This window comes from Microtus ochrogaster, chromosome 5 (assembly GCF_000317375.1).
Source record: "Microtus ochrogaster isolate Prairie Vole_2 chromosome 5, MicOch1.0, whole genome shotgun sequence".
Lineage (NCBI taxonomy): Eukaryota > Metazoa > Chordata > Mammalia > Rodentia > Cricetidae > Microtus > Microtus ochrogaster.
Genome location: NC_022012.1, coordinates 37,002,304 through 37,014,968, shown reverse-complemented (window position 1 = coordinate 37,014,968; position 12,665 = coordinate 37,002,304). Strand labels below are relative to the sequence as shown.

The following is a 12,665-nucleotide window of genomic DNA, read 5'->3' as shown; positions in this document are numbered from 1 at the left end:
CCATGCTTAATCTCGTATGCCGTCTTCCCACAAAAAAAAAAAAAAAAAAAACATGCTGGAGGCAGTAGTTGTCTGTATACCAGCTTCCCATACCAGGGAAGAAAGGTTTCTCAAGAAAGGGTTTCTTTGTGTAACCCTGGCTCTCCTGGAACTGGCTCTGTGTACATCAGGCTGGCCTTGAACTCGGGGCTGTGCCTGTCTCTGCCTCCCTGCTGGGACTGGAGGTGTGCCACTATGCCTGGTTTCCTGTGTCTTTTTATTTGCTTAGGGCTGTCTGCTTTGGGAACTACACTCGGCACTTCTACCCCAGGGGTTGGGGAATTGTAGGAAAATGAATGACTAAAAAGATCGGTGAATCAAAACGAGACCAATTAATCTCAGAAGAGTAACATAGAAAGTTACCAAGAAGCCCCAACCCACAGCTTGAGAGGGTTCGACAGCCAGGTATTTTGTTTGTTGAACTGGGAGGTGCGTGTGCCTCCCCCCCCCCCCAAACAGGAGAGTGTGGGGGCATCGATCTAGGAGGCAGATGAAAGGGTGCCTTTTCTTTTGTGGTGGTGCTGGTTTCTGAACTTGAGCATTGCAGGAAGACCTGGCAGCGATCCTAACAGATAGCGCCCAGGTTGGAGGCAAAGCGCATGCTTCTGCGCTCCGTCATAGCTTATCTCTCCCTTTCGAGCATAATGAGCCTGGAAAGGAACCCGCCACTTGCCTGTGCGCTGGAACTATGCCAGGCTGCCCGGGGTGGTTCAACCGGTGTGATTTCTCCTCCAGGTTTCCGTGCTCTCCTTCTGTCCCCCTTCCTCCATCCTGCCTCCTCATCCTCTCTGGCACGGGGGTGCCTGATGGCAGAAAGGTAGTAGACAGCAGAGAGATACGGCAGGAAGGCTGGCCAAAGGGGCTTTCAGAGCAGACCGAAATTTGCTTTGGTGGTGGTGGGTTTTGGTTTTCTAGTCTTTAAAAACCTGCTAGCAAATATTTCAATGTGGAGACTCTAAGGACGGTAATGGAAGCCGGTGTCAGCACCTCTGAGATGGAGGTACCAAGTGTAATGGGAGAGCTAAGGGGCTGCTGGGAGGGGAACTCTGTAGGCCATGCCTTTTGAGTTCTCAGAACCGCTCTGCTCTGTCTGCGTAGTGCTACAAACCCATTTCTTTTCCTTCCTCCCTATTGCTTCAAGGTTCCAGAATAATCTTTCTCTGTGTAGGCAGTGATTTGCAAAGCCTGCTTGGAAAAGCCAGCTCTTTCTTCAAGCTGTCTGCCCAGGGCTTCTCTGGGGTCTCTTGGTAGTCACTGGACTACCTAGTCCACCATGTGTGCACGTGACTAGAGTTGGCTATTCCCTTTTAGAGCCAAGAGGGAGAAAACCACATAGGAACATGTAACAGGTGGCCAATAAACCAAGTCTCCTATTGCTCAAGATCACATAGGAAGTTAGAGTCGGGGTTATGATGAGAAACAGGGTCCACCTTGCCTGGTGTCCAGGGTTTTCCTCATGAATAGGTTTTGTCTTATTTTAAATAGTAGATTTATTTATTTTTCAAGATTTGCTTACTGATACATATGTGTATACATATGTGTGTAGGTACCCTTGTAGGCCAGAAGGCTGCATTGGGTCCCCTGTAGCTGGAGGTACAGGTGAGCCTCCTGATGTGGGTGCTTGTCGTCTGGAAGAGCAACAAGTGCTCTTAACCACAGAGTTATATCTCTGGTCCCATTATTGTCTTTTAATCAAACAATATTCTTTAGATTCCCGCTATTTGCCCCTTCCTCTGTCAGCCAATGAGAATCCTTTCCTTAGTGATCAAAATCCATTTTCCATAGGGATTCAGCACAGGCTCAGATGTTAATCTCAGTTCATACATTTATTTATTTGTTTGTTTGTTTATTTTTGTTGTTTGTTTTCTGAGGCAGGATCTCCTATGTGGCCTAGACAAACCTCATCCTGGAGATGCTCCTGCCTCATCCTCTAGCAGCCAGCATGCCCCATCTGTCTAACTCAGACTCTCAGCTTTTGCTTGGGTTAGTCACATTCCCAGTGTAGGCTGAGACAACATTCTAAGCCAGCATCTTTTATGCGCCAGAGTTTTATCGGTCAAGAAAATCAGCTGGTCTATTTCAGAAGGTCCCACCAAAGTTTCTTGAGGGGCGGTGTAGATTCTGCATTCCTCGATATATTGCATACACTCAAAGTCACTTGGCTCCCCTCCCAGTGGACTTCCTGAAATTTTGCGAGAGAGTAATTGTTTAGGAGTGGGGGGGGGGGCATAAGCGCAGTACTTCCTGCCTTTCTCAGGGATTCCTGGGAAACCCAGGAGTGGGTGGTTCTTGTGTCATGGAAGGGGGGTAGAGACTGGAAAGAACTGGAAACCACCAAAGGTTCCTCAGGCTACGGTATGGAGGACACGTCTCTGCTCGTAGGGAGACTGCCACCCTGTCACCAAAACCATGCCGACCCAGCGGGCCTCAGCAGATGCAGTTGGCATGGGGAAGGTGAAAGGAGGGATGAGGAGACGGAGTCCCCTGACCTGCAGCTTTCAGGCTTCTGGGCTTCCCGGATGGGAACTGATACAGAAATAAAGAGCAAACTTTGGAGATCAAGTCAAGGTTGTCATGTGTTTTGCTCTTTTGAGGTGGGGAGTTTTAAGGATACCATTTAGAATCTTAGTCATCTCAAAGGAAATTCTGATAGTGGTGGAAAAGCAAAGGATTTATAAACATTTGCTCTAGTAAGCTTTTGTGTGTTCCTGTGTTTGTTTTGGTTGGTTGATTTTGTGTACACCCAGGTTGAGTTCAAATATGATCCTCCTGCCTCACCCTCCCAATTGCTGAGATCGCAGTGTACGCACTACACCTGGGCACTGAAGATTATTTTTTGGTTTCGGGTTTTGTTTTTGTAGTTTTTGTTTGTTTGTGACAGGGTCATATTGTCCTCCAAGCTAATCCTTGAGTCATGACAGCCATTGTTGTCATCAGAACAGCTGGGACTGTTTAGAAGAGACCCCCCAGATCAGGCTGTTGACTGTTGATGTTCCCACATAGTAGGGGTGAGAAGGGTCATTAGACCTTCCCCCAAGATCCCTGTCATTCCCTCTGTACCTTCTGGCCAATTGTCGTAATTCTGACCCCATTATGTGTGTATAGACCACAGACAATTAACTGGAGGGGGTACTCTATGGAGGGGTGGGGAAGTCGTCATCAGTGCTGGGTAAAGATTTTCCAGTATGGCTGCTTTGGGGTCCCTTATTCTCCTGTATGTGCCCCTCCTCATGCTCTGTAAGTAAACCTGTTAAACTCACTGCTTTCCCAGAATGCACTTTGGTGGAATCATATTTGGTTTGTTGTTGAGGCCTTATAAGTAGAAGACAGACAGTATTTATATCTCCCCAAGGCAAGAATTCTTCTGTATTTTAAAATAATTTGTTTATTTTTATTTTATGTGCATTGGTGTCTTGCCTGTATGTATGTCTGTGTGAGGGTCTCAGATCTTGGAGTTATAGACAGTTGTGAACTGCTATGTGGGTGCTGGGAATTGAACCCAGGTCCTTTGGAAGAGCAGTCAGTGCTCTTAACCACTGAGCCATCTCTCCAGCCTTGGCAAGAATTCTTATATAAGCCCCAAAACTCACTATGTAGCCCAGACTGGCCTTAAACTCATGGCAGTCCTCCTGCCTCGGCCTCCTAAGCACTGGCGTCACAAGAATGCACCACCATCCCTGGTTAGCTTTCTCATTACAAACTTTTAAGTTACATTTATTGTGTGTGTGTGTGCACGCGTGCGTGCGTATGTGTATACATGTGCCACACATATGGAGGTCAGATCATCAGCCCTGGGAGCAAGTGCTTTACCCACTAAAAGTCATCATACTAAAAGGGTGAGCAGGTCTAAGCTTTCTTTTCTTTTTAGAAGTCACTATGCTACCCTGGTTTTTCTCATTCCAAGGAGGAAAAGTACTGTGTGCTGACACAGCAGCAAGGTGGTGCTGCTGGTAGACTGGTCCGCTTTGCAGACTGGTCCTGTAGAATCAATCCTCTTGGGACCCATCCATGCCTTCAGCCCAGGGGATTCTGAGCTACCCACTTTCTTTCCAGACTTGTCACTCATCTCCTGTTTAGCCTTCACAGTGCTGTTTCTGTCAGCTGGGGGTGTCCAGGACTCACCTTCTCCTTCTGCCTCTATTGCAGATTAAGACAGAGGATCTGGGTGACTCTCTACAGCAGACCCTTTCCCACAGGCCATGCCACCTGAGCCAAGGGCCCGCCATGATGCCTGGAAACCAAATGTCTGGGGTAGGTGCCAGCCTGTGCCATGGACCCTGCTATACATTCTAGGTTGATGAATCTGTTCCAGCCCCTCTGCAAAATGTTGGCTCTCTATACTTAATACCCTGTGAATTCATTCAAGGAGCCCCCATTACAAGCAAAGGAGGCCTTTGCAGAAGTGAGACCTGGTGATGGACACAAAGGGACATGTCACTGCTTTTGCAGTACCAAAAGCTAGTCTTGACAAAAAGGATCCAATAGCTATGTCGCAACACTGAGGGCCTCCGGTGATTAATGCTGAGTAGTGACAGACCCTCTCTGTCACCAGTGGGCACACTCGGCCTCCATCAAGATTATATGACAGGGCTGGAGAGATGGCTCAGAGGTTAAGAGCATTGCCTGCTCTTCAAAAGGTCCTGAGTTCAATTCCCAGCAACCACATGGTGGCTCACAACCATCTGGAATGAGGTCTGGTGCCCTCTTCTGGCCTGTGGTCATACACACAGACAGAATATTGTATACATAATAAATAAATAAATATTAAAAAAAAATAAAGTTTTTACGCCTTTAATCCCAGCACTCGGGAGGCAGAGGCAGGCGGATCTCTGTGAGTTCGAGACCAGCCTGGTCTACAGAGCTAGTTCCAGGACAGGCTCCAAAGCCACAGAGAAACCCTGTCTCGAAAAACCAAAAAAAAAAAAAAAAAAGATTATATGACAAAGCCAAACTAGCGAGGAGGGCTTGTGTCTGGAGAGCAGTGAGCCTCAGCCCAGTAGCATAGAAGTTTCCAGGGGATCTTGTGGTTCATCTAGGGAAGAAAGATCTACTTTCTGAGCCATTCCTGCGACTGGCATGTGTCACCTCCTTCATTCTTTGAGGTGTGTCAAGTGTGTATGCCATAGGTCTCAGGTCTGTGGGATCTGGAACCCCCAGATGCTGGGTTCACCATGTGTATGTCTTGAGGCGGTGAGGGAAGCTTAGAGCGATGAACGTTCTGTTTAATATTAAAAACTAAGCCTGGGGCAGAGCTTGATGGTGCACAGCTTTAATCCCAGTACTCAGGAGACAGAGGCAGGTGGATCTCTGTGAGTTCAAGGCCAGCCTGGACTATGGAGAACACTCCAGGCCAACTAGCATTACATAATAAGAGACCCTGTCTCAAAACAAAACAACAAAGTCAGGCATGGAAGTGTATGCCTGTAACCCCAGTGCTTGCCAAGTTGAGACAGAAGGAATAGCTGCAAATTCAAGGACCCCCTGGCCTATGCAGTGAGTTTGCAGCCTTTCTTGATAGAGAGCGAGACCTTGTCTCAAATAAAACAACAACAAAATAACTCATAGTTTTGCCCCATCTTCTAGTACTTTCTAGAAAGACTCGGGTACAAGAAATAATTGAAGAGTGGCTTTGAGCATAATCGAGTGACATGACGGTTTAAGAAAATGTACAGTTGGGATTGCTACCATTTCTAGATAAGCCTGGGTAACATGGGTAATGCCTACTGTAGGTCCTCAGGGCACCTGCAACTGGGAGTCAGGACAAACAAAAACATTAGGACAGAGTTAAGTAACTGTATGCTTCAGGGACTGCTCGGTGGGTTGCAGGAGCAACGCCAGCAATAGTAGCAATGTCTAGCTACTGTGTGCCATGTGTTGAGGACGCATGGCAACATGAAGCAAGGACGCTGCCCACAACCTCCCAGAGTTTGCAATCCCAGGCACTACTGGAGCTGTAGGTCAACAGGCTTCAGGTTCCCCGACTGTAGGCTCTATAACATCTGGGCATCTCCCCACCTACAGGACATGGCTTCTCTCCATCCACTCCAGCAGCTTGTGCTAGTCCCTGGCCACTTACAGTCTGTATCCCAGTTCCTGCTTTCCCAGACCCCACCTGGACAGCAAGGTAAGCACCCTGGGCTTTGTACAGTCATTGCCTGAGTCTAGAAAGGACTGTTGCTGCTTACTGGACATGGGGGGGTAGGTAGAGAAATTGCTCACCCCTCTGGTATGAAAACTTACTTGGGGCTGGGAATAGCTCTCATCTGAGAGAAAGTTTACCTAGCATCCAGGACGCCCTGGGTTTGAGCCCCAGCATTACATAAAACCAAATCTAGTGGCACCTTTAATCCCAGCACACATGTAAGTGGAGGCAGGAGGCTGATCCTTGGCTCTACAGCAAGTGTGAAGACAGACTGGGCTATATGAAATCCTGTCTGAAAAAGACCAGCTTTCTTTCCTGGGACCCTAGGAAGGGGTTCCTACGGGTGGGTACGGGGGGCGGGGGGCTCCAGATTCTTTATCTTCCTTGTTTCACTCTCTGCTCTGGCTCTTGCTGAGACTTCATTTTCATAGGAACCGCTCTAAAGGTGCAGGATGGTGGGCGTGGGGGTGGGGTGGAGGTGACACAAGGAAGAAGCAGCTAGCTCCCAGGGATTCCTTTGGAAGTCTGGCTTGCTTTGAGCCTTTCCCCTCCCATTGGCCTGGCTATGATTCTGTCTGGATGGAACAGCAGTGCCTCCCACAGGCTACAGAAAATAGGTCTGGTTGTCTTTGGCAGGGAAATTACTCCCGAGCTCTGAGCAAACACATCAGAGCTTTAATAACACTAAGTATCATTGCTTAACATGCCCGGGAGTCTGTTGAGTTGTTTTCCTGGCTTATTCCTCAGAGTAAACCTGTGCTATTGATAGCCCTATTGCATGCTGGTGGACCTACTAGAAAGTTCCAAAAGAGTCTAAGACCCATGTTCTAGATGACTGCACTTGTCTTTCCACTCACCACTGCCAAACAGGGCTGAAAATGCTTTTGGAAGTATAAGCTCTCCATAGCTCATACTCTAGAGGAGAATTTGGAAGTCCAGGTAACTGTTCTCCACTCCGGTTACCTGCCTAAGACACAGGCCTTATGCTTAGCTTGCCAGGAGTCTCAGACTAGCGCTAGGATGAACGGGAACACATCTGTGTGTTTATTTTGGCTAACTGACACCCATCATACTCCTGGACTAGGAAAGAGAAGATAAGCATTGGTTCAGTTTATTTCTAGATGACTCCAAGTGACGTGAACATGGCCTAGGTACAGAATTCACAGGCATTGGCATATCATATACAATGGAGGAGACAGAAAAACAGACTAAATTTGAAGTCAGAGAAACTCTTAAAAAAAATACTGGCTATGCTTCTCTAGAAAACTTACATAATCTCTACAAGTTTGTTTCTTCTGCTACAAAAATAAGAAAATAAAGCTCTGCACCCCAAAGTTATTATTGATGGGTACTTGGGCAGAATGCAGTGTAAGCAAATTAATACTCCAGCTTCCTCATTCCTAGACCAAGGTTCCTCCAAGACCTCTCTCACCTTTTGACCTTTGGGGTAGAAAGGTCAACTCTAGCAAATGTGGTACCTCAGTGACCCAGAACAGTTTGGGGACAGCAGATATGCCAAGGAGCTCCTCTATGCTGAGTGGCAGAGATGGCCTGCTCCCACTGGCAGTCTTGCTGCTTTGAGCCCTCCCCTCCCCCTGCTAGGAGTGAGAACTGCTGACTCTGGCCATCTGAAGACAAGAGCTACTGATTACAGTCATCAGACGGGCAGAGCCTTTTCTTGGCAGTTTTCCTGAAGATGGAGGGAGAGGGAGATCCCTAGGCAAGGTAACATGTAGGTAGAGTCTACACTGCCCAAAGGGAGTTTAAAGTCCCCAGCATCTGGCCTTCCCTTTGCTCTCAGGCCTCCTTCCAATGAATTTAATGACCAGTGAATTCCAATGAATTTAATGAATTTAAGGGCACTGGGTCACTAAGAGCCTCTAACCAATGACCCAGTGCCCTTCTGAGCAATATGGCGCCAGCTTCTTGCTCTGCTCTTACAGATCTGGTGGGCCTAAACATCCCAGCTGCTTTCCCTTGCAGACAGTTTGAAACACTCTGGTCCCCCAGGGCTCTGTAGTCATTCCTGTGTCCTTGCCCCTCTGGGCAGATTCCAGGGAGACTGTCCTGACCCTCCTAAGCAATAGCAGCTCTCCAGGCAGGCAGGCAGGCAGGACAGGTTTGGGGACTGCTGTTTACATCTGTTTATCTTTGGGTCTGGTTGGCCTCCACCTGTATGTGGCAATTCCTGGCAGTGCCCACAGGGCCTTTCAGTCAGGCTTAAGGTGGGTTGTGGGACCTGGATGAGGTGAGCAGGAGGAGGGGGCAGTTAACATGATTTCAGTGTCCAGCTGGTCTTTCAAATGGCCTGGATTTTGTTTGTTTTGTTTTGTTTGTTTGTTTGTTCCTTTGTCCCTCCCCTGTCACTCAGGTCTGCAGCCGAATCTTCTCTCCTTTCCACAGCAACAAAGCACTCTACTTCTCCCACAGACAGGGCCTGGCCTCGCCTCCCAGGTAACTGCCAACCCCTCCTCCTGCTTCTTCTAGATCCTCAGACTTCCTGCCTCTTTAGCACGACACTTGCTCCTTAGGGCCTCTCCCTGTTGGCATCTGGGAAAACCCCAAGCTACTCCTGAGGAGGTAGGTTTCCCTGTCACTAAAACATGGCTCTCCTGCTGGCCTTATATCTGCCATGGGCACACAGTTCTAGTCCTGTCAGGTTCTGGCTTCACCCCTCTAAGAACTTAGCCAGCTACTGCTACTCAGGATGCTAAGCTACCCCACTCCAAGTTCCACCCAGATGCCATCAAGCCCCAAGAAGGGTAGGACAGCAAAGACAGTATCTCGCCTCAGGACCACTTCAAATGATTATGCTCTCCAATGGGTATATGCTGGGGACAAGTAGGTTGTCTAACAGGAGGGCCCTGTGCCGACTTGCTTTGGAGCATCACACACACACACCCCACCTGTTTGTCAATTAGGAAATAAAAAAATAAAAGTCTGTTTCTTGCCAGCCTCATGCCAGGGTGTCTCCAGGACGTCAGATGCATTATTTGTTCCTATAAGAGATGACTGGAATTGACCACAGAGTCTTGTAACATTACTTCTCTTGGTCTAAAATCTCCCAGGCCCAACGTCCACAGAAAATAGCGAGAAGGAGAGCGCCACCTAGTGGTTGAAAGAAGTGGGAACAGCTAATTTGGATGCTGCACTTTTCTTCTGGCTGCATCCAAGAATGGCGTAGTTATAGAAACTGATCTATATGACATTGAGGTCCTAGAGCATACCCAGGACCTACCTACTCAACAGACTTGTGGCATATAGTCCAATTAGAAGACAATTAAGGTCTTTCTACTTGGGGTGCCAAGGTTTCTGTCTGTAGTCCTAGCTACCAGGGAGACGAAGGCAAGAGAATTACTTGTTGAAAACCAGCTTGGCTGTCTATAAGTAAATAAGTAGAGGAGTCCTCCTGAAGTAGGATGACTGACCAACAGTCACAGACATGAGAACAGAGAGGGCTAAGTGAATGGTGTCTGGGACATCAAAGTGATGCAATTGGGCAATTGATGGGATTGTGGAGGGGGAGGGGAATGTGTAGCTCAAAGTTCTTGTCAAATGCAATTTCAAAAGCAAGTGAATTTACAGAAAGGAGTGTTCCAGGGTGACCAGAGCTTTTCTCTGGGGATCTGGTCTGGGCTGCCTCTCTCTGCTCCCATCCTCATCTCCTGCCAAACAGGACCCATCTGTGATGTCTCTAGCCACTCCAATCTAGAAGACTGACTCCTCCTCCTCGTAAGGATGCCTGTCTCTGGGGAAGCAGAACAGGAGAGAGGATTGAAGCTCCTCTAAGGAAAAAAGAAAACCAGGAAGGAGAGACAGGGGATTTCCGCTCATCGTCCTCACAGGCAGTGCGCGGTTCTGTGCTAGACACAGTGCCTGGCCCCCAGATCTAGACCACACTCCTTCTTGGTGGAGTAATAGATAGATCAAATGGCTGGAGAAGTGGCTCAGGGGTTAAAAGCTCTTGCTGTTCTTGTAGAGGACCTAGGTTTGGTTCCCAGTACCCACATGTAGACTTACAACCATCTGTAAGAACTCCCATTCCTAGGGGATTAGATTCCCTCTTCTGGCCTCCAAGGGTCGCAGGCACACATGGGGTGCATTTACACACAGACAGACAAAATGCCTGTACACATAAATAAATCTTTTTAAAAATAGATGTTTTAAACTAGATATGATCTTGATCTCGTGTGAATGCAGCGTGGTCCTAAATTAAATGGTAGATTTTCCTATGAAAACAGACTAAAGAAGAGAAATCTTCTGGCAAGTTATGCTGAGATAGCAGTAGTTAAAACAAATAAATAACCTTTGCTTGGGGCCGGAGAGATGGCCCAGCATTCTGCTCATTCCCAACATTCACATAGTGACTCACAGTAACCTAGTTCCAGGGGATCAAACACCTTTCTTGCTTCCACAGGCCATGGGTACACATGCATGCATGCATACATACATGCATTCATGTATATATACACACGTATATGCAAAACCACCCAAACACATAAAATAAAAACAAATAAGTCTTTCAAAACCACCTTTGATTAAAACTTAACCCTCTCCAGGAATGGTGGTGTTTATATCTGTAAACCTAGTATTGCAGAGGCAGGAGGATTGTGAGGACTAGTCAGATTGGGTGACATAGCAAGACCTTTTCTCCACTCCCCCCAAAATGGATACATAAAATAAACTCATAACATTCTCATTAAAGAAAACTGGTATAGGCTGGGTGATGGTGGCACACGCCTTTAATCCCAGCACTTGGGAGGCAGAGGCAGGCAGATCTCTGTGAGTTCAAAGCCAGCCTGGTCTACAAGAGCTAGTTCCAAGAGCTAGTTTGGACAGGCTCCAAAGCCACAGAGAAACCCTGTCTCAAAAAAACAAACCAAACCCCTCCCCGCAAAAAAGAAAAGACATCTGCTCTAGGAGGAAAAGTGACACTCATAACTATATCTTGAATTTCCAGATGTCCCCCACTATCTTCAGTCTGTGACTGTTGTACCTCTATCACCTTGCTCTGTGGAAAAGAACAGGCAAATAACCTTTTCCTTGTCCTGTGCTGGGATTTATCCCATGCTGAGATCTTAGATCTTGCAAACAACCCTTCCAAGTTCCTTTTATGGCGGAAAGCTAACAAGAGGAAGTCACCTACTCTGAGTCAGTGAGTCACAGACCAACACCCGAAGAGGCCACCTCCTCGTCCTGCTTCATTCAGTGTTGGATCCAGATTCATAGAAATGCCAATCTCTACTGCAGCAATAAGGCTCAGCATGCTCCCTGGAAGTGAACTATTAGTAACAAACGTAGAGGCCTGTGCTTGGCTGTTGAGACACTGTGGCTCACGCCAGCTTGTGTTCCTTATCAGGCAGTTGGGCGCCCTGGGCTGTCCGGATCCTCTTTAGAGTCCCATCTGGAAGCCCCTCAGCATCTACCAGTGCCCAAACATCTACCTGGCCCCGGAGGAACTGATGAGCCCAGTGACCTGGAGGAGCTGGAGAAGTTCGCCAAGACCTTCAAGCAGAGGCGCATTAAGCTGGGCTTCACACAGGTTTGCTTTGGGAGCAGTGGGTGGAAGAACTGGGTTCTGTGACAGTGGCTGGGTCTTCCCAAGTGCAGGCTTCAGGAGTGTCCTGACACCAGTTTGGAGTGCGTTCACGGCATCCTGCTCCCTGCCGACAGTGGGCAGGTTGCTAGTGGGAAGGAAACTGAGGACATTGTACGCAGGAGAGACAGGAATAAAGGCCAGGCAAGGGCATGGCCCATTCGTGGGAACGAAACTGAGGACATTGTACGCGGGAGAGACAGGAATAAAGGCCAGGCAAGGGCATGGCCCATTCAGAGCATAAGGAAAGAAATAAGCCAGTTTTGTATCCTAGAAGAAAAAGCCCTGGGAAGGTGCGAGGACTTGGGCTTCATGGTTCAGAGCTCTGTCTGTGTGGTAGCCCTGGGGCCATAGGGAATGCAGGCAAAACAGCCACATCTGTCCCTCACCTTCCTCCCTCTCAATACCCCTTGCAGGGAGATGTGGGACTGGCAATGGGGAAGCTGTATGGCAATGACTTCAGCCAGACTACCATCTCACGATTCGAGGCCCTCAATCTGAGCTTCAAGAACATGTGTAAACTCAAGCCACTGCTGGAGAAGTGGCTGAACGATGCAGGTGGGTGGCAGAGAAACGAGAAATGAGCATGGAAGGGGCCCCAGGAGACGCCACAGGGGTGATTCTAGGGGCGTGTGTGTGACGGGGCTTGACCAAGTCAAGGCATAGAATCTCCTTTATGCCCTTTTGAGCCTGGTGTGAACAAAAAGGTAAAATCCAGGAGAATGGTGAGCAGAGATGAAAATGTGTCTTTTTTTTTTTTAACTGAGGGAGCCTTTTGGCAGATGTGGCTCCTCTGTAACAGGACAGCTTGCTTCTCTTCTCTTCTCTTCTCTTCTCTTCTCTTCTCTTCTCTTCTCTTCTCTTCTCTTCTCTTCTCTTCTCTTCTCT

The 12,665-nt window shown here is 48.0% G+C and overlaps 1 protein-coding gene across 2 annotated transcripts in view; it reads left to right on the top strand.

Annotated features, from left to right (window-relative positions):
- Positions 1-12,665, top strand: part of Pou2f3 (POU class 2 homeobox 3) — an 86,914-nt gene that overhangs the window by 59,732 nt on the left and 14,517 nt on the right. The window contains exons 4-8 of one of the 2 annotated variants that reach the window (XM_005347152.3): positions 4,186-4,290; positions 6,061-6,163; positions 8,553-8,635; positions 11,541-11,723; positions 12,194-12,335. In XM_005347152.3, coding sequence (XP_005347209.1) covers positions 4,186-4,290; positions 6,061-6,163; positions 8,553-8,635; positions 11,541-11,723; positions 12,194-12,335 — 616 coding nt within the window. Of the gene's footprint in view, positions 1-4,185; positions 4,310-6,058; positions 6,164-8,552; positions 8,636-11,540; positions 11,724-12,193; positions 12,336-12,665 lie in introns of both variants that reach the window. The other variant, XM_005347151.3, reaches the window with a different exon arrangement.